The sequence below is a fragment of the Abramis brama genome (assembly GCF_963993115.1).
Source record: "Abramis brama genome assembly, chromosome: 5".
Taxonomy (NCBI): Eukaryota; Metazoa; Chordata; class Actinopteri; order Cypriniformes; family Leuciscidae; genus Abramis; species Abramis brama.
This window is the reverse complement of record NC_139967.1, coordinates 45,202,582-45,224,427: the sequence shown is the minus strand read 5'-3', so window position 1 is coordinate 45,224,427 and position 21,846 is coordinate 45,202,582. Positions and strand designations below refer to the sequence as shown.

Sequence of the window (21,846 nt, the reverse complement as noted above, 5' to 3'; positions counted from 1 at the left end):
TACTTACACTTCTTCTCCCCAGTCCATTTACTAACCGTATGATGCAAACGAAACTGAAAATCTGATAGACTCGCCTTACGCAACCTCCAGGAGTCTGTGCATCAGCCTGCCTGAAAAACTTGTGCTAAAGTTGTGCTTAAAAATGTATGCGATTTTATTAATTGTATTAAATTACTGATGTGTTAATATGGCATTAATTATTTCTGATAAACCTGTCCCGAAACGACACTTCAAAACAAACTGTTTGATTTCATCTTGTATAACCATCCTATTATTAGCATTGATTTATTAAGCATTGAAGAAGGATATATACAAATCATGTACTTGTATTAAAGGCGTAATGCCATGTAGTCATCAACCGAGATATGGTCAAGGCCAATAAATCAGCCAATATTTAATTATTTTATTTTATTTTATTTTATTTTTTAATGCTTTGCATTGGCCGATAAGTGTTCTGTTTGACTGATAAAGAAGCGGGAAGCGGGACTTTTATTTTGATTTAATCCCTTCTTTCACTGACCATCAGATCTCGGAGCAGGTCTCGATTTTGAAATAGTGAGAAACAAAATGTTTTTTTTTATGTAATTGAGTAAAAGTAAGATATTATGCTTTGGAATGTAATGAAGTAAAGTATTATTTCCTAATACATAAAGTAGAGATGGAAAAAAATGCACTGAAGTACAGTAACAAGGTAAAAATACTAAACACAAATCACTTTGTGTACCTTTAAATCCAATGTCAAGATTCTCTTGGTGTTTTGTATTTCAGGGAGACGATGAGGACATCAAATTGGGTGGGGCCAGAGATGATGAACCGGCAGCACAAGTCCACCGACCCGATGAGGATTCTGGGTACCGGCGGGGTCGTCATCGCTGGCAGTACCCGGAGAAGTACCACGACCCTAAACGCCGCAGAGGAACCAACAATCAGCCAAACAGTGCCGTCTACACCGCTCCCTCGGGACACTCTCAGAACAACCCGTTTAGTACAGCATCATCTCGATTCTCAAATCCATCTTTCAATTCTCAAACCACTCGCAGCCCCAACGGGCCTTTCATGCCAGGCACCGGACGCTTTTTGCCGCCTCAAGAGAGGAAGCTACAGTTCCCGTTTAAGAATAATCCCCAGCACAGAGGCTTCTTCTGGGGCCCATCTGCAAACCAAGAAGGTGGACAGGACCCATCTGCTCAGTCCTCCGATACTGATTCGGTTCATACCTTCCAGTCTTCTCCCTCGCCAAACAAGGGCCAATGGCCACACAATCATCATCAACAACAACGGCGCAATCAGGGTAACTGGGGTAACAGGCAACGACCACGAAACAGGGGGCGCAATCCATTCGATGGATATTTAACCAACGAGCAGGCTGAGCGTAAAGACGGCGGGTCAGTCCAAGGGCAGCACAAGCAAGGTAGAGCGCGCTACACCTGGTACAATCCAAATTTTGCTTCAGACCAGTCTGTTGGAGATGGATTCCAGCACTATAACTACAACCAAACCAGACAAGGTCTTTACAAACACCCCAACTCACAGTACAACCACTACCAGCACCCTCATCCGCAGGACAACCCTCCAGAGATGACCCAGTTTAGGTCTGAAGCCAATCCCAATCCACCTTCTATCCCAGATTACAACAGCACCCCCATGGAGACCTGATTTCATCTGATCTTGTGCGTAGTTCTCGGAAAGGAAACCTCGGGACCCTCAGATACAGTGTTGTGGTTTGTTGTGGAAGGGTTTTAGATGCTGAAATAGGAAGGGAGAAACTCCCTAGTGCAATAACAATGCTGTACGAAAGAAGATGAAACATTTTATGCACCTGAATTTTTATGTACATATTGCAGTTTCATACAGTACCTGCACCGACGATACCTGATTTTATGTGCGCACATATCTATATGTTATTCAGATGTATATATATATATATATCTATAAGTAGGTTATAAATTGAAAGCATATGTATTTGCAAGAGAATTGAGCTTCTTATGTCGCACAGTGCACTGCAACATTGACATTGTGTTGGTTATATGAAGCTATTTGGAGAGTTCTGTTGGATATCTGATGATTTTACATTGTGCCTTCTGAAAAGCCAAAGAATTTGGTGATTTATTAGCCCTCAGACTCTGCTTTGGATGCTGCCTTTTTTATAGTTGCTGTTTTTCCTCCTTTTTTTAATCTTGCCATTTATATCCTTCTATTCTTGCATCTTGAGAGGCATGTGTTTCAGAAATTGTCTTCTGTTGTTAGGGGATAAAAGACATGGGATACATAATCCTAAAACTGGTAAGTGCTAATAATTAGGGTGGCGAATTCTTTTTCTTTTCTTTTTTTTCCGTTACCTTGCCCTAATCGGGCACATCATGATAAAGAGAAAATGATTCAATCTCTTCTCTGTTCAGGTGCAATCACACTAACAACACTTTGCTGTAGCGAAGTGACAAAGTAATTCATTTTCAATGAGAGTTGGCAGCAAACAACTTACGTGGAGTTCAAATCCCGCAGCTGTATACTAAAAACAAATGATCTGATATGCTATTTATCAATTCATGCATCATTTAACGTACAGGGAAAAAAATATTTGGTGTTTGATTTTTATTTTTGGCCAGAATAAGCTACAGTGGACCAGACTTTATGCCAATAGTCAAAAGTCTGACTCTGTGACACTAGCCAAATACTGCATCTTTTCAATGGATTGTACTGTTGTTCAATAAGCTGATGAAATATCTTTCCAAAAGACTTTCAGTAGACAACAGTTTTTTGGTCACGCTTTTGTTTAGGGTCCAATTCTCACTATTAACTACGACTTTTGCCTTAATAAACTCCTAATTACTTCTTATTAATATCCTACCCAATAATCTAAACTGAATAACCAAACTAAGGTGGTTATTCAGTTTAGGTATTGGGTAGGATTAAGGGATGTAGAATATGGTCATGCAGAATAAGGCATTAATATGTGCTTTATAAGTACTAATAAACAGCCAATATCCTGTATAATGCATGCTAATAAGAAACTAGTTGATAGTGAGAATTGGAAGCTAAGCTAAAGTGTTACCGATTTTTACTTTTTAAAGTGATGTGATGTAGGACAGCACATGTAAAGCCTAACTCTATCCCTCAGCCTTGTTTTCATCCATGTTAAATTCAATATGGTGTCTACCCTGACTAAGGTCTGTTATCAGACAGTTGATTGAAAAATAAATCATGGGCAACAACCACTGAATTCTTGCTGTATTCTTGTCGCACTTGGTTAGGACATGCTGTTATTCCTATTTTGACCATTTGTAAGTTCTCGACTGAAAATGATCTACAACTGAAAAAATAAAAAATTGCTTTAATTGTTCCAGTTGATGTATTTGTTTAATAAAAGCACAAATTGTTTGTGTATAGTTTCCAAAATACAATACAGACAAATGTGTTAGTAGCTGATATTTGCTGCATGCTTTCCTCTGAATAAAATAAACGCACAACAAAAATAAGTGGTGAGAACAGCAGTTAAAGGTGCAGTAGGTGGTCTAGGAAATGCTAACTTTAGCCTGCTAGCATTGAAAGCATGAGATCCCACCCTCACTGCAAAAGCCACGATTCCTTCAAAACACACACAGACCAGAACCGAGACGACCATGCAGAGACCACGTTATTGGATTACATCTTGTGTCATTCACCGGTGAGAAAACATTACTGTAACTTACTCATACAGTGATTAACAATACTCCAATAATGAACGTAAACAACGCACTGATGACATGTGATAAGCAGCACTCCAGTCAAGTCATGTCACATTTAGCACTTTATACAATAGATCGCTTTAATGGTGAAATGTACTATTTTTTTTATTTATTTTTATGTTAAATGCATTTTCTTAACCCAGTTTATTGTTCATTGACTAGTATTACTATGCCATTCATGGGTTAATCTCCCCAAAAGTGTAATCATTGTGCCTCCTATAGGCGCCATCAAAACTTTGAGAACTGTGTTCAGGCGATCTATGCATTCATTTCCATTCAAAGGAATGGAAACTGATACAACAAGATTCCTTATCCAACATTAATATCTTTTGGTTGAAATGGGTGGTAGTCTAGTTTAGAATTTGCTAAATCATCACCAGAGCATCATAAATTCATGAATTTTCTTTCTTTTTTTTTTTTTTTGGATGGTGGATAAGTTTTACAGAAAAACACGAACATGGTGAATATACACTTGTTATGGATTAAAGCAAGGATTCAGAAAAAAAATTGTTAGTATCATTTACTACGAATTTTGATACCATCATGCAATTATTATTATTATTATTTAGCGAAGTTGCTTATTATAGCGCCACCTTGTGGCCGATTTCCATAACATTTGGTGCGCATATTCATTTTCACAGGATGTATGAATGTGTATATTTTAAAATAGGCCATTCAGATTTAACGTAGACGCTGGGATTAGCCTACAGGTGAGCTAAGAATCCAGTTACCATAATGCTGTTTAAAGAATAGACAAAGTACGATGCAATTTTAAACGATAAACCTTACAATAACTGTTTTGTTAACAACCCTCTGTCGATCCGTCTATGAGAAGAGATACAAAAACGCAGAAGGACAGTCTAGTTTTCAAGAAAGCTGGAGCTGTCAAACGTTTTGCTGACAAATAAACAGTAATTTCTCGGTTCAGGTAACACGGGAAAAGAGTAAAGCTTAATTTACATATAGCTACAGTAACATAAGATGGCTGCCAATCTGAACACACATCCAGAGCACTCGCGCTCTATAGAGCCAAAGCTCAAGAAACTATAAAGCAATGAGACACCATGACCTTCATTTTAGAATTAATTATACATTATGCATTATTCACGTTAATTATGAACATGTATAGCAGTTCTTAGTAGTCCTCTGGGAGGTATACAAATAAATAGTATGCCTAGTAGTTAGCTAATAGTGCACTACGGCATTCAAATGAGCTCTGTTACTTACTAATCCGTTCATCTGAGTTTCTTGTTAGTTATTAGTGATTACTTGAATGTTAATATTGCGTTACATTTGTTCCTGTGTAGTTATTCATTAATGATGGAAGAGTATTCTAAAGTGTATAATGCATATTAATGCTCATACAACCATTCTTGCTTACACAGTGAAAAGTGATTAGTTGACTTAACTTAAAAAAAAAAAAAAGTGAGGAAACCTGTTGCCTCAAAATTATTAAATAAACTTCGTATGTAATTGAAAAAAACAAGTTATGTGGAATTGTCAAGTTCACATAACTTAATTTTTTAAATTACACATGGTTTACTTAATTTTAAGGCACAGGTTTCCTCACTTTTTTAAGTTGAGTCAACAGATCTCTTTTTACAGCACAACATTCTGCACAATAATCTGTAGGCCTAATTTATTTATTTAGGTGATTTTTGAGTGTCTAAAGCTGTGTTAGCGTGAGTGTGTCTGTGTGTGTACTGTATTTGTACTGTACTGTATTATGCACATTCAGCACATTATGTGACTGGTGCAATGATCATAACAACAGACTCTCAGTGGGACATGAGGCACACATTTATCAGCCCACTCTCTGCTTTCTGCACGGCTATTTTCAACCCTTTGCGAAATAACTGGGTCATCTGTGTCATCTGGGGCTGATCACATTCAAGCTAAATATTCACTGATATATATATCTGCTACTCAGTGCACAAAATACACAATGTTTGTCATTGTGTTATGAGGGATTTGAAAAAGCTTTTTTTTTGTTGTTGTTCGCTATGATCCTGATGACGCTCTTTGATGTAAGAGATATTTACATACTGTACTGTATATTCAACAAGACAAAATAACTTCATTTAAAATGTTAAATAGCCATATAAGACAAAAGAAGTAATAATGAAATTACATGTAAAGTTACTGAAGTTGGTCAAAAAAGCTCACTAAAGTTCAGCTAACTGCATTTAATATAAATTCAAACTATAATACATTTTCATTTAATTGCAATTGCAATTAAAATCCAAATAAGAAAAACTAAATTACATTCAGCTTGCACTCAAGTATATTCTTTTAAATTATGTAATTTCCATAATAAGTTATGAAAAGTATGCTAATGTGTATATCTTTTTCACAAGAATATATGCATTACTTTATTCTGTGAAAGTGAATGGGGTCTGTTCAAGTTCTATATTTCATCTGTTGTGTTCTGCAGGAGATAAATGCACACAAGTTTAGAACGACATGACAGTGAGTAAATGATGACAGACTTTTCATTTTTAGGTGAGCTTTCCTTTTAAAGGGGTGGTTGATTATGATTTCACTTTTCTAACTCTAGTTAGTGTGTAATGTTGCTGTTTGAGCATAAACAACATCTGCAAAGTTACAACGCTCAAAGTTCAAAGCAAAGGGAGATATTTGCTTTTAAAGAAATTGCTTTTTAAGGACGACAATAAACGGCTGGTAGAGACTACACGACATTCCTCCCGGGTTAGTGACATCACCAACCCTAAAATTTACATAAACCCCGCCCACAGGAACGCGATTTATAGATTATCAAGATAGAATATGCTAATCAATGACTAGAAGATAACTACACATCATCTACATAAATTCATCAACTAACCATTCAGAAATGTCCTGTTGCTTCTACATGTTGTCACTTCTTCTCGAGTCTCTCCATCATTGTCCGACTCTGGTTTGAACATAAAAGGCTAAAAGTCTTTGAAATGTTCAGTGCATGTCTGTGTGAGGTAAAAGAACAAGCTATTGAAGCTCCGCCCCCTGTGCCGGGAGCAGCAGCTCATTTGCATTTAAAGGAACAGACACAAAACGGTGCGTTTTTGCTCACCCTCAAAAAGTGACAATTTTAACATGCTGTATAAAAATATCTGAGGGTTATTTTGAGCTAAAACTTCACATACACACTCTGGGGGCATCAGAGATTTATTTTACATCTTGTGAAAAGGGCATTATACCACCCCTTTAATACAATGTGTTGCCTCCTCTAGTATCTCTGGCTGTTTGTTGCTTTTTATTACAGTTGTGCTGGAGTTGAGCATATATGTATTTTATAAATAGATGAATATATGTAAACATGCAGGTTTTTTGGATCCCTCATGAAACAATAATAAAGACCATAGTTTCTGCACAGGGTTTGTAAACTTTTGAGCAAAGATGTCTGTGAATACTGTTGAATTCTGTCTAATGTGCAAGAGCTTCAAGTATGCAGTTGTGTATTTGTTTCATCAGATAAAATCAGTGTATGTTTTTTTATCACAGCTGCTTTATACAATCTGATATATATATATATATAATATTTTTTTTTATGGAAGCTTGTTTCCGCCACAGAATAAAAAATAAAAAGGTAATTAATTGCGACTTTGTATAGCTCACAATTTTGACTTTTTTTTCGCAATTGCGTGATATGAACTTCCAATTCTGAGAAAACAGTCACAATTCTGAGAAATGAAAATCATGGTTTTATTCTGTGGAAGAGACAAGCTTCCATCATTTACTTTTTGATTGGGATTGGCACTAAAAGTCTTCCCTTATTTCTGGATTATGGGATGAAATTTATCTATAACATGTTCTGGGCAGTTTTTGCAAGATTCACTCAGCCAGAGAATATCCTGAATGTCAAATCACTTTTAAAATGTTGGATTTCTTCAAATTACCTTTTACATGTGAATCTAAAACGACAATGAGCTTTTATTATGTGAGTATTTTGTGTGTGTGTGTGTGTGTGCGTGCGTCTGTGTGTGTGTGTGTGTAGCTGTGATTGTCATGACATAAATGACACTTATGACAATAGTTTTCTCCACACATTTTAAAGGCAAGCAAGATACATTCAGTACAGGGCATGTTTCTTGTTTGTTTGTTGTTGTTTTTTGTTCTTTTTCATTTTTTCTTGTTGCATGACAAATTTAACATATTCAGGCAAAATTACCATATGAGGGAGTGCACTAAATGTATATATACATTAGTTCAGGTTAACTAATGATAGTTAAGTCTTGCTAATGATTATGCGTGTTGATTTAAAAAGATCAATCATTTCGATGCCTTTCCATCTTGCCAAAAAATGTTTCAGGAACCAACTCAGGTGCAGTTCTTACAGAAGTCATTGAGCACTATAAATACAAAGAGACATTAGAAACAACCAAAGCCGAATACAGAAGTGAACTTGGATTAGCACTAACCCCATTCAGAAGTGACCCAGAACCAGCTTGAGCATTCGCCCTTTACCTTTAAATATGCTGAGGAAAACTGATCTCAGATCTGTCATGCTCTGCATTCTCTGTTTCACAGAGTAAAGCTGCGTTCACAATACCAGCGACACAATCCCATTCATTTCATTGGAGAGCTGGCGATTTTTGGGCGACACATTTCTTTGTAAGCGTGTCCAGTGATGCGACAAAGTTGAGATCTGGTTTGAAACACTTTTGTAGGCCAAACCCCTGAAACGAGTTAGCAATTTAGCACTTCCGGGGTCCATTGTCCTGAAGTAAATGTTTTTTTCCTTTTGGTTAAATGGCTGAAATAAGGTCAGCGGTGAACACAAGTTTAAGACACTTTCATGTTATATTCTACGACGTAAAATACATCAATATTACCCCCAATCGTGATTTTTTTAAGCTGTTACTTGTCTTGAAAAAGCTAACAAGCGTTTAAATGTGACTCCAGAGGTTGTGGAGGAGATTAAACGTCATCACACCGAACATGTAAAACTCAGTCCGCTTTTACAGCATCATTATGTTTATAATCGTGCTCTTATAAACTATTCTAAACGTTCTGGGAAAATGTTTTTTTTTTTTTAGATAAAAACTGAAGCTTAAAGGTTGTGACGTTGAAGTCATGTGACCGTAGTATAGTTCGTTTAAAGCCTAGCTTTAGCTCTTTACTTCTGGCGATTGAATTTAGGCTTCAAAATTAATTAAAAGTTGTGTTCATCTGTGAAAATTATCTTTCTGGACAAAACGTGCAAGTGTCATAAACGTTTGTTGATCACAGAGCTTATTTTTTTCATATAATCTAAAAGCATATGGGAAAATCCTATTGGGTTTTTAGCGAGGGAACCAGTGTGATGCGAACTTTCAGTTTGGCCTACACATTTTCGTCATTCCTGTAAGCAAAAGTATATGTTTAACTTTATGCAAATGAAGAGTGACTTTTGGGAGTGACAACCAATAGGAGTGAAGTCAGTGAATGCCTGCTAAAGTCTGCGATTTCAGCGATCCTATACGATCATTACAAATCACACCGTATGACATGGATCTAATAAACTATACGACATGTATGTAGACTGTACGATGATGACACCTATTGAATCGTATGGGCTATGACGCAAGTTAGTATAGAAGAATAAAATGTTATCAGCATGAGATAGTGGTGAACAAACAGAGCAAGTCAAGATGAACTGCACTTTGGCATCAAAGGAGGAACCGAAAGAATATAGACGTAGTCATGGCTAGGGAAAAGAGGTCAGCTTGCCATGCCGATTTTGCAAATGGAGCTTGAGGAAAGTAGATTTAAGTTTTATGTCACGTTGATCAATACACCATTTCATGTTGCATTTATATTGGCTAGTCAGTAGATGTAAACAGCCTATCTCACTGTACGACGTAGAACCAGCGTTTAGGAGACCACAGAAATCGCCACAGTTGGTCATCTTTCGTCTGGGACAGCCCAAAATCATACAATGAGTACCGGACATAAGGCCATGTTCAGACTGCAAGCAAAAATTACATTTTTAGCATATCCAGATTTTATCCAGAATGGTCTTTGAAAGTCTGGACAGAAAGAAAAAAGAACAAATGAAATTGGATTTTTTCAAATCTGATTAAAAGCACATATGGAAGTGGATGTGAAATGCGATTCCAATCAGATTTTTACAGATGCGTCTCAGTCTGGACACTCTGGCTGCTCAAATCGGATTTCAAACTCTCTTTTTGGACACACAAATCTTATTTGATCACTTAATAGTGCGGACTGTCTGCCTGAGAAGATCTGATTTGAGGAGAAATCTGATTTGCCTGCAGTCTGAATATAGCCGCTGGCAGTGTGAACGCAGCGTAAAGCTTAGCTGGATAAGTAGCAGAAAGCACATTAATAAAATTTCATACAACAGAAAAATAAAAAAACAAGATTGTAAGTGTAACAAATACAGAATCTTACAAGCTTGGGTCTGGTTTCTCAAATGCAACGCATATTACTCATATTAAAAGATTGCAAAAGTGATCTCAGTTCGATATAAAGGGTTTCTGTCTGTGTCTGTTTTTTGTGCTGAATTAAATGTTTTTGTCTTTTTGTTTTGACTGGGTACTATGGAAGCTTGTTTCTGCCACGGAATAAATTTTTTTTAAAAAGGTAATTACGACTTTTAACTCACAATTCTGACTTTCTCAGAATTCTGAAGCCAGAACTGTGAGTTATAAGCTCGCAATTGCAAGGGAAAAGTCTGAACTGTGTAAAAAAGTTGCAGTCAACTTTTGAAATTTGTATTTGTAATTGCGAATTTGTATCACAATTCAGACTTTTTTTCATGCAATTCCCAGTTTATCTCTCGCACTTCTGAGAAATTGCAAGTTATAAACTCTAAAGTGCAAAAAGAGGTCAGAAATGTGAGATATAAACTTACAATTGCGAGATATAAAGTCAGAATTGCAAATACATTTTTTATTTTTTATTCTGTAGCAGAAACAAGCTTCCATGGGGTTCGGCAGCATGCTGTCAATTACAACAGAAAATAGTTTGAGCTTATGATTTAGTTTGCATTTTTACAGTAATGCACTCGCAATAGTGAAAGTGTATGGGGCAAGGCATTGTACTATGGTAAATGTTAAAATGCATACCATTTTGAAAGTGTAACAACAAGACTAGACAAGACTAATGTGAGAAAATCACTTCTCTGTGCAAAGTATCTGATTTTTCAGCTGATTTTTTAACCGTGTGGTGCGTTTGCCCCCAGATGTCATTTCAAATGCATTACTGTAAAGAACATTTTTATTTTTACAAGCTCAGATCAATCCAAATGATTTTCTGTGGTAACTGACAGCATGCCATGCGATGAGTTTTGGGTTATGGAATCATATTGGTTCTGAGGCACTGCACATTGTGATATTCAGTAAAGACTGATGGGAAATTAACAATAGATATTTAATCTAGCAAATCTGTGTCTTTCTCTCACATGAATGACACAAACACGTTAAAAGTGAAGCGCTTCGCTTTTCATTGTCACTGACGCAGCTTGTATTTGTCAAACACACAAAGCAATACTAGCACAGTTCTCTGGTCATGTTAACCTATGACCCTTCATGACTATTTGTGAACTATGACCTTTAAATTATGACTCTGTCCACTTAGTGCAAAGGATGCTGACCGCTCAAGCCAAGCCCCACACATATGATGCCTTGCAAAAGTATTCAGACCAGGAACCAAGTTTTAAATTATGATGAATTACAAATCCCGCATATAAAGGTGAAGTGTGTATCTTCTGCACCACCAAACAGAAAAATAGATTTGCAACAATAACAGTCCCTGCTATATCCAGCCCAGTCATACTTCCCAAACACGTATGAGTGAAATGGAACAAGAAAAGAAAAAAAGTAGGGTGGGACTTGATTTTGTTGTGGGATTTTATTTGATGTTTGATATAGGCGGGCCAGAGACGAGATGACGACAGAGCTGTGACGTCGAAGTCATTAGTAAACATTGCAAGATGGCTATGGATGAACACCAGTTGTTTGAAACGGCTTTGGAGTTAGACTTGGCTTTTTATCTAAAAGAGGAACAGAAGACGGCGCTCGAATCGTTCCTTTGCAAGAAGGGTGTTTTTGCTGTTTCGCCGTCCGGACACGGCAAGAGTCTAATCTTCCAGTTAGCTCCGCTGGTAGCTAAGCGTATGGGGCTTGTTGTGATTGGTCGTAGTGTTATCCAATTGCGTGCAGTGAGATTTTCAAATGCATGCTTGGTGCCGCCCCTCGAGCTGGCCGGTTTTCATTAGTCAACGTTTTTTGCGTTTTGGCAAATTTGTGGCTAATTCTTATGAATTCATTCATGTTTTCATACGATCTGCTTACACCCCACTGATGGTTAGGGTTAGGGTTAGGGGTGGGGTGGGGTGGGGTTAGGGATCATGCTTATGTTTTTTCTAAAAAAAACCCATAGCAATAGCAATAGTAATACTGACTAAAAGACTAAAAAAGTGAATTGGTGAAGGTCTGAATATGTTTGCAAGGTACCGTATACACACTCACACGCCCCTCCCCTAACTGCACGGATTCTCTTAAAGGGACAGGTGCACCGTTGTAAACACAAGGAGAGATGGAAAGGAGGGAAATGGAGGAAGACTTGTGATGTGTCCAAACAGCTGTTTGCAGTTGCTGCATGTTGTTCCCGTCACACGCCGGAGTCTTTGCCACGCTCTCCTGCACCGTGAGGATGAAATGTGACAGGCAGCGAACGCCCCATCGAACGGGGACAGGCGTCTCAGAAACTGCTTCGCTTGCATCAAGTCCATGTTTCCGAGTCACTCAGGTGCAACACCAGCAACCGAGAGTTGGATCGAAAGAGTCACTGCATGCACACACACAAACACTCGCTCATACTTTCTTGAACACACATCCGCACATCCAGGCCCACGCGGAATCTGCGCAGAGTTCGGCAGGATTCATAAACTGCTACACATCGTTCGCCCCGCACATCTTGGTTTAATAAATATTTGATAATGCTTCCAGCTGCCAATAATAATACAGCACTCTCAGCTTCCTTTAGCTCATTTGATCACGTTTGATCCATTGCACAGAATTCTGCAGTGGAAACAGTGGAATTCCGTAGTGGAAACAGTGGAATTCCGTAGTGGAAACAGTGGAATTCCGTAGCGGAAACTGGAATTCCGTAGTGGAAACTGGAATTCCGTAGTGGAAACTGGAATTCTGCAGTGGAAACAGTGGAATTCCGTAGTGGAAACTGGAATTCTGCAGTGGAAACAGTGGAATTCCGTAGTGGAAACTGCAAGAAAGTACAGATTCCGTCTGGGCCTGCTGATAAAGAAGATTTGCGACACTCTCATTCACCTCCTTCAATCTGCAGTCCTTCCTCCTGGAAGACTGAAACTTCAGTCTCTCCTAATAAAGAAATGAAAAAGTTGTTGTTCGTGGCATTTCTGCGATGACAGCCGTGTCCATGTTTAATTGGTAGGTTATGTTGGGATATTTGAGTAGGGTTACAGAGAACGGTGTGGTCTCGGTGTGGGCTGGAAGCATGTTGCAGAAGGCATGCAGGTGTTGTAATATACGGGAGAGCAGAGAAGCAATGGTACGCCGTGTTCCGTCTTTTCCCCCTTGCTTTCTTTGTCTTTTCAGGCTGCACATGTTCATGTCATCTCTAGTTCCCTCACGCACGTGACTCTTTCTTGGAGTGAGGCTTGTTGCCCAGGAGAGCATCCATCTCGCTCACCGTCTGAGGCGTCATTTGAGACAGCACCTGAAGAGAATATGAAAATAATGTTGTTAGGAAGGCTGAGTCTCATTGATCAAAAGCATCAGAAAAACATTCTATTTTAAATCAAAGCTGTTCTTTTGAACTCTCTAATCAGTCATTGAGGAAATGTATCACAGTTTCGACAGAAATATCAGGCAACACTAATATTTTCAGCATGGGTAATAATAAGAAATGCTTCTTGAACATCAAATCAGAATATTAGAACCTTTGTGAAAAAGAAGTACACTTTAGCACTTTATTTATTTATGTAAATAATATACTTCCAATGAATATACTCAAGTGTGAATTGAATGTAACGCCTTCTGACACTAAAGTGCATGTAATTTACAATTAAATGAAAATATATTATAGTTTACATTAAATGCAATTAGTTGAACTTTGTGTTTTTACCCACTTTAGTACAGCTTAAGTTCATCTTCATATGTAATTTCATAATTGTCTTTGAAATATGGTTAAAGTGTACTGATAAGCATTCATGGTGAACCAAAATATACTTTAATGACATTTCTATTGAAACTTAAATGCCATGTGTTTAAATATATTTGTAATTATATTTAATTACAAGTACAGTGTAATGATATGGTTGCAATTTAGTACCTTTAAAAAATATTTACAAATATCACGCTACAGTTAAAATCATAATCCAGTACTTTACATGTTTTATTTAGTATGTTAGCCGACACGTCAAAATAAGTGTACTTCTTTAAAGCACCACAAAAGACTTAACTTTTAATTTTACGTTATTATAAAACTGTACTTAAGTGTGTTAATAAACATACAGTAGTCATGAATGTGAACTTTCTTTACATACACTTAAGAGGACTTTTATTTGATCAATATTATATCACCTGCAACTAAGTATAGTTTTTTTTTTTTTTTTACTTTTGAGATTTAAAGGGGTCATGAACTGGCTTTTTAAAAAAAATTATATTGTTTTCTGAGGTCAACTTATGACGTTCGCTTGGTTTTTATATTCAGAAACATCAAAATGAATAAGTAATAGGCTATTTTTTTTATTTTTCTACCCTGGTTTTGAGCCTAGCTCCTGAAACGCTCGGTTTTTATGGGCGTGCCGCATTGAAGACTTGGAAGTAAACGCCCACTGCTATGATTGGATAACAGTTTTGCATATTATAATGAGTTTCGTGTAATGCGTGAATCGGTGGGCGGGGCTAAACAGGCAGTGTTGAAGTAGGCGTTGATCTTCTTCTGCAGAGGCGGGGTTTGATACCCTTTGATGTCATTTTGAAAGTCGTTCGCTGTGCCTGGTGTCAATAGAAGCTCTTATTGGACTAACAAGGAAGTTTTCAGTTCTGAAACTTACAGGATATTCTTATAGTATGATGACCTCTTATATGTCAAAAGCTCAAGGAAAATTTGATTTCTCAGTTCATCACCCCTTTAAAGTGCACTACAAGTACACATGTACTGTAATACAACTAAGCACAATTCTTTTTTCACAAGGGAATGATTTCTGAAAGATCATGTGACTGAAGACTGGAGTAATTACAATTATACTGTAAACATTCCTGACCTTCTTGACCTTGACCTTCTTTCAAAAAACATTAAAAAACAACAACTTTTGAGCGGTGGTGTGTATGAGTGTTTGTATGTGTTTATTACCTGCAGGGCTCCGAGGTTCTCAATAAGCTGGTCTGTATTGGAGACACCAAGAAGTACAGAACTAACCCCTTCACTGCGCAAACACCATGCTGAGAGAGAGATTTCACAATATCTTACTGTAAATAAGCTCCTTTTTTTATTAAAGACATTAATTAAACAAACCGTTTAATGACCGTCTGATGCATATCGCATGTAAAAATGGCAAGCACTTTCTCAGTCTGGCATGCTCTAATATGACTGGTCGACTTTACACAACTTAGCACATATACGTGGATGATTCTTGGCCTGAAAGTCGATCAGACCATTCGCACCAATAGTCAAAATCCTGCCTAAGCAGAGACACTCACCAATGGCGAGTTGAGCAGCCGTGCAGCCCAGCCTGTCAGCCACCAGGTGGAGCTCTTTGATTTTTGCAAGCTGTCTGCGCCCTTCTTCACTGTACACTCGCTCCTTTAGCCACTGATAACCCTAATACACAATCAAACATCGAGACCATGCAGTACAGGGATATAATATCAATGTCATTGCATTAGATGACAAAATATCAAATCAAATGACGATGAGAAATTGAAAAGAGGGAGGAGAGGAAATTTACTGCTGACAAGCTCTTCATGACTCACTTTCATTGCGGCTCTTGAACAGTCTGGAACACCATCGCTGTATTTTCCTGTGATCAGCCCACATGCCAGAGGAGACCAGGTCATCGCTCCAACGCCTGACATGACATGTGAAAGTCACAAGACATGGAGTTTGAGTTGACATCTGTCCTAATTAAACCTCAAATCCAACAATTAAAATCATGAAATTAAGTAGTTATTTTAAAATGTTCATAATTTAAGAAGTTGGGCATCACAAAAGTTGCATTTGCGTCATAGTACTGTAAGCCCATCTAGATCGGCCCCATGTCGGTATCCGATAGAACGGGTGACGGTCTCTGCGTGTTACTGTATTTCCGCATGGCAAAGTAATTTAATTCAAGCTTTTATCTGACTCCATTTTATATCTGACTCCATTTTATCCCGACCTCGAATTTAAGTTAGATTGCCAATTAGTTATTGGTCATTTATATGATAGTTAAGCAATACATTTGATTGTTCTATTTAACTCTTTACTTATATTTTACCTGTTCATATTAGGAAGCTATGTTGCTCAAAGGTCCTCACGCCTTGATTAACGTGGGTCTCACGTTCACAATCTCGCCAGCTTCAGTCACTAAACAGGTAATTGCTATATACCTGAGATCGGTCGTGTTCACGCTTACACAATCAAAGATATTTTGGTATAAACCCCATGGAACTGCATACACTTGAATTTAATTTAAATGTTTACTTCGGTAGAGGTATGGCCACTACTACAGATATAAGCTGACCAACATTATTTGTATTACAATAGCTTTGGATTGGCCATGTCGTGGTTTCCCACGTACACTTATCTAAAGCAACATTAAATTAAAACAGAGGTAAGACACACCCAGATTTAGGTTGGTCAAGCAGCATTTGCTGCCCTAAACAGAAATTTACTTCTTGTCTTTGCAAAACACGTACACTTGAATTAGTGCCGAATATTAGTCGTCACTAATCTGACCCAAAACTTGCAGGAACATACGAATCTGTTTAATCTACTTGGGAAAACAATTTCAGAGTCAGTCGGAATAAAATCAAATGTAACAATTTATTTTGCAGGTAAATGTACCATGCAAATTTCATAATCAGTTCAAAGATAATAAATACAAAACATCAAATGCTCTGGAATAAAGAGAGAAGATGCGAACCTGACATTGTAAAATACATGATGCGGAGTGTTTTGCATACTCTCAGCATCACAAGCTAATTTGAGTTACAAATCGCCCTGAACCTCTTGTTGCGTTTCTTTATATAGATAGAAGCTTCACATGGCACTGCAGCTTTAAGAGTTTAGAGATAACTCGCACACAGAGGAGGGTTTGTGTTCCAGGCAAATGGCATTCTGCTCTCAAAAGGTGTAAAGTCTGAATGCAAATTCCCATTCCCATTGTTAGCAAATTATACCATGTGAAGCTTCTATCTATATAAAGAAATGCAACAATCGGCAAGTCTGGCAGATTAAGGTGACTTTTGAATGTTTAAAACTCTCATGCCCCTCCCCCACTACCACCGAGCACCCTCCCATTGAGTTTGTGCTCATCAGTGCGTGTGCACCAGATTTTCTGTGAACGCGCCTGTCTCTTCAGCATCGATCAACACCATGGACTCGGAGGTAGGCTGCCCTGGCTAATCTACCCATAGATAGCAATAACCGAGGAATTGGAAGCTTGCTAGTAGATTTTCTCTCCGCCATCACGCTTTGTACAATCCAATACACCTGCGAACTTCAGGCGTGTGCATGTGATATTGTAACGTGCGCGAGGGGGAAGGGGGGATCTGTGGCGTGTGCACGAACTGTGATTGACAATCAGATCTCACACCCCCCTGCGCTGATCGGATCAGAAGAACCGGGAGCGGTGGATTTTTGCAAAACAAATAACAGGCTCCAGGTGGAGGTAGAAGTGCGGGTTTTTGTCTAAAACCAGCTGATTTATGTTGTTCTGTCGGAGCATAGTGTCGGTTTCAGTGAATGTGATCAAAAAAATATTGCCAACTGCAGCTTTAAGAACTTTATTACCTTTTGGTTTACTTCTGTGGAGAAATAGACATTTGTACCAGTCGCACTGAGACATTTCAAATAATACCAAACATGTATAATATTGCATGATAATTATTCACATTAAACCATATAGATTTTTGGGTGAATTTTGGTGATCTCAGCATGAGAGAGAAGGAATGGGGGAAGAGGGAAAGAAATGTATTCTGAGGTGAGACTTGCATCTCAAATGGTGATGCTAACTTCACAAGAGAGAGTTCAAATGTTAAATTCCTTTGTTTTCTCAGATAGTTGCCCTGTCCAGTCTTATAGTACCGTGGTATGAACTACTTCTTCAGTACATTTTGTCCTTCAGCTCAGCTATTTTCATGCTGGAACGTGGGGTTAGTGTCATCAAAAAGCCCTTGCCGGTAGATTATGTACTAACAAAATATATTTTTATAGCATAAAACATTTAAAAAACAAAAAAATATTTCATTTTATCGTGGTAGATTCTTCATCAGTGAGTGAGTTTTTAATAGCATGAAAAAGACTTAATAGGTTTTTCCTATCTGTTAAGTGTGCGAATTTACAGTAGAGTGATCAGTCATGACTACGGCCCATGGCACGTTGCATACTACATATAGCCTACAATCTGAGCAACTTCCATTTGGTTTAATGGCACATTTTTTGGTTTAATAACACATTTGGTATAATGAATGATTTGAAGGTAACTTTTGTGGACTGACCGATCTTGTGGTAGAGCTCTGGCAGCTGCACCTCGACTTTATCCCTCTGGAAATAGTGATACTCGGCCTGCTCGCATACTGGTGGGATTAAGTTAAACTGCCTCGCTACGGAGTATGCCTCCTAAACACACACACACACACACAGAAGACAAGAAAAGGTTAGACTGTCCTTTCTGTGGCCGAGATGCTATAAAACCAGTGTTGTATACAGCAGTGTTTAGGAGTGAATAAAAGAAGCGACACTACAAATTTAAAGGTACACTATGTAGCTTTTTTTCGGTTCAAAATCAACTAAATTTAAATAATGCAACAATACATCATCAATCCTTCTTCCACAAGGTGTTTTGTCTTACCCTGATTCACTATGGTAAGCTTATTATATACGTGTTTATATTTTAGACTAGTCAGGAAATTGCGTACATGCGTCACTCGCCCGTGAGCGTCTCGTCATATATGTAAATAGAGAAAAGATGCTCTGGCTACTTTGATGTGTGTATGTTACGAGTGAGAAAGGTTGACATGGAGTCGCTAAATCTCCAACCTCACCCGTGTTACAAAATAACACCGAAACAGAGGAGAGTCTGCTGGCAAACAGAGAACGCGTTTGTAATAAAACAAGAATCAACATCGGCGTTTTGTGGATGGCAAGAACTAAGGAAACTGAAATGTGGAGATTGCGTTTGTATTACTCAACAGGTGAGAAAGGTATTTAATTGAACAGATAAATTGCCATATGTATCTCTCTAATAGAGTTGATTGTAAAGCATTATCTATTGTGAAGGGTTATTTCATTATGGTTGTAGCGCTGTGATGGAATTTATTCTCAATGAAGTAGCGTGTCTATTAATGGGTAAAGCTACAGTAACGTCTTCAGCGAGTCAGCTTGAGATCCTTTCCATCTAAACTGGTTAAATCTCTTAAGCCTATAGTGAATGTTTAATGAGCAGCATCATAACTATATTCATCTGCAGTCACGCAGAGCCGATGCACAACCAAAACAATGTTCTTCCACAAAATGCATGCAGTTTTGTTTTTAACCGCTAGAGGGCCAAAAGTTACATAGTGTACCTTTAATCAAATTTTATATTGTGTGACAGTAGTTCATTTATATTCATAATAGTGTAGTGTTTCCTGTAACAGTATACTTTTTTTTCAGTGAGTTGAAGTGTCACAACCAAATGTTACATTGCTGTTAATAATCAAACACATTCTCCTACATTGTTTTTTTTTTTTCATGTGTAGCGTTTGAAAGTCCAATGGACCCGGAAAATTGGACAGTTCAGTTTTTAAAAAAAAAAGTTTTGAGCTCCTGAATTTTCTTATTCATAGCAAAAAATTTATGCAAATGTAGTTTCATCATGTTTATATATAAATATGTTTGTTCAAGTTGCAGATGCATGTAATATAATTGAGAAACATAGAAATAAAATTATAAATGATATTGCTGGATAGCCTTATATTTAAAAAGCCATTATGCCCTTGGGTCTTGGTAGCTTGTAGTGTAACAAGCTTTCTCACAAGAGTAGCTTGACTATAGTTGAACTACTATAAATTGCGAGCTCGAAGCTTGACAAGCTACAGATTCAGTGTTGCCCAACACTGGTATACACTTATTTCATTACACTGGTAAATATGTTATATTATGAAGAACAGATGGTATGCTTATGGAATGAACTTTGGTATCTTGAGGGACGATAGATCCTACCATGATCTCCATGGCGCTCCAGCGTGACGTGCCCCAGTACATGGCCATACCCTGGTTTATAACAAATGTCATCGCACGTACTACCTCTGAAAGAACATACACACAACAGTGCTCGTGATAAGCGATATAGCATAAATTATTAATTCATAACACATGCCATAAAAGATGTATAAGGGAAGATAGACCTTCCATGGGGCTGTTGACATCGTTTCGGTTGGCAAACACAATATCCACGTAATCCAGCTGTAGTCTAGACAGGGAACCTCTGAGACCTGTAGATACATCACCATCACTGTCTCTCCGCTTAATTATCATCGTCATAATCGAGAGAGGTGGGATGAGCAGCACTTTACCTTCTATGATGTGTTTTCTAGACAGGCCTCTCTCTGTCTCTGCCCTGAGGATTATGAATGCAGATGTCAGAGAGGAGAAGATATGCAACATGGAGTGCAAGAAGTTAATATTGAATGACTTACATTTTAAACACAATATCTTAATTGTACACTTACATAATTCTATATCTATCTATCTATCTATCTATCTATATATCTATATATCTATATATATATATATATATATATATATATATATATATATATAGAATTAACAATTAATAAATGTAAAAAAAGAATGTGAACAATTTTACAGATATTTATATATATTAGTGCTGTCAAAATGATTAATCATTTATATAATGTGTATCTATATATTGTGATATTTATATATATATATACACTACCGTTCAAAAGTAATGTTTTTAAAAGAAGTCTCTTCTGCTCACCAAGGCTGCATTTATTTGATTAAAAATACAAACAAAAACAGTCATATTGTGAAATATTAAAATGACTGTTTTCTATTTTTATATATTTTAAACTGTAATTTATTCCTGTGATCAAAGCTGAATTTTCAGCATCATTACTCCAGTCTTCAGTGTCACATGTTCCTTCAGAAATCATTTTAATATGATGATTTGCTGCTCAAGAAACATTCATTATTATTATCAGTGTTGAAAACAGTTGCGTACAATTTTTTTTCAAAATTCTTTGATGAATAGAAAGTTCAAAAGAACAGCATTTATTTAAAATAGAATATTTTCTAACATTATAAATGTCTTTACTGTAACTTTTGATCAGTTTAACTCATCCTTGATGAATAAAAGTATTTATTTTATTTCTTTCTTTTTATTTTCTACTTTTGAAGGGTAGTGTTTAATGTTACAAAAGCCTTAGATTTCAGATAAATGCTGTTCTTTTGAACTTTCTATTCATCATAGCATCATGAAATAAAAATGTAAAAAACTGTTTTCAACATTGATAATAATCATAAATGTTTCTTGAGCATCAAATCATCGTATTAGAATGATTTCTGAAGGATCATGTGACACTGAAGACTGGAGTAATGATGCTGAAAATTCAGCTTTGATCACAAGAATAAATGATAGTTTACTGTATATTCACATAGAAAACAGCTGTTTTAAATTGTCATAATATTTCACAATATGACTGTTTTTGTTTGTATTTTTAATCAAATAAATGCAGCCTTGGTGAGCAGAAGATACTTCTCTTAAAAACATTAAAAATCTTACTGACCCCAAACTTTTGAACGGTAGTGTATATATTATATATATATATGTATACACACATATTATATAAACACAAACTTTTATTTTAGATGCGATTAATCGTGATTAATCCTTTTGACAGCACTAACACAAACACACACACAC

The 21,846-nt window shown here is 37.1% G+C and overlaps 2 protein-coding genes across 4 annotated transcripts in view; one reads left to right on the top strand and one right to left on the bottom strand.

Moving 5' to 3' along the window:
* kif1ca (kinesin family member 1C, a) overlaps positions 1-4,068 on the top strand; it is a 53,179-nt gene extending 49,111 nt beyond the window's left edge. Inside the window, exon 24 of the mRNA XM_084114504.1 lies at positions 769-4,068. Within this exon, the coding sequence (XP_083970630.1) occupies positions 769-1,656 (888 nt within the window). The 3' untranslated portion in view covers positions 1,657-4,068. The remainder of the gene's footprint in view (positions 1-768) is intronic.
* A 3,690-nt stretch (positions 4,069-7,758) lies between these two features.
* LOC311083241 (voltage-gated potassium channel subunit beta-3) overlaps positions 7,759-21,846 on the bottom strand; it is a 64,261-nt gene continuing 50,173 nt past the window's right edge. For 2 of the 3 annotated variants that reach the window (XM_084114639.1, XM_084114640.1), the window contains 8 exons: positions 20,474-20,517; positions 20,306-20,392; positions 20,121-20,206; positions 18,416-18,536; positions 15,689-15,783; positions 15,416-15,536; positions 15,069-15,157; positions 7,759-13,427 (listed from right to left, as the gene is read on the bottom strand). In XM_084114639.1, the coding sequence (XP_083970765.1) occupies positions 13,338-13,427; positions 15,069-15,157; positions 15,416-15,536; positions 15,689-15,783; positions 18,416-18,536; positions 20,121-20,206; positions 20,306-20,392; positions 20,474-20,517 (733 nt within the window). In that variant the 3' untranslated portion in view covers positions 7,759-13,337. Of the gene's footprint in view, positions 13,428-15,068; positions 15,158-15,415; positions 15,537-15,688; positions 15,784-18,415; positions 18,537-20,120; positions 20,207-20,305; positions 20,518-21,846 lie in introns of all 3 variants that reach the window. The other variant, XM_084114638.1, reaches the window with a different exon arrangement.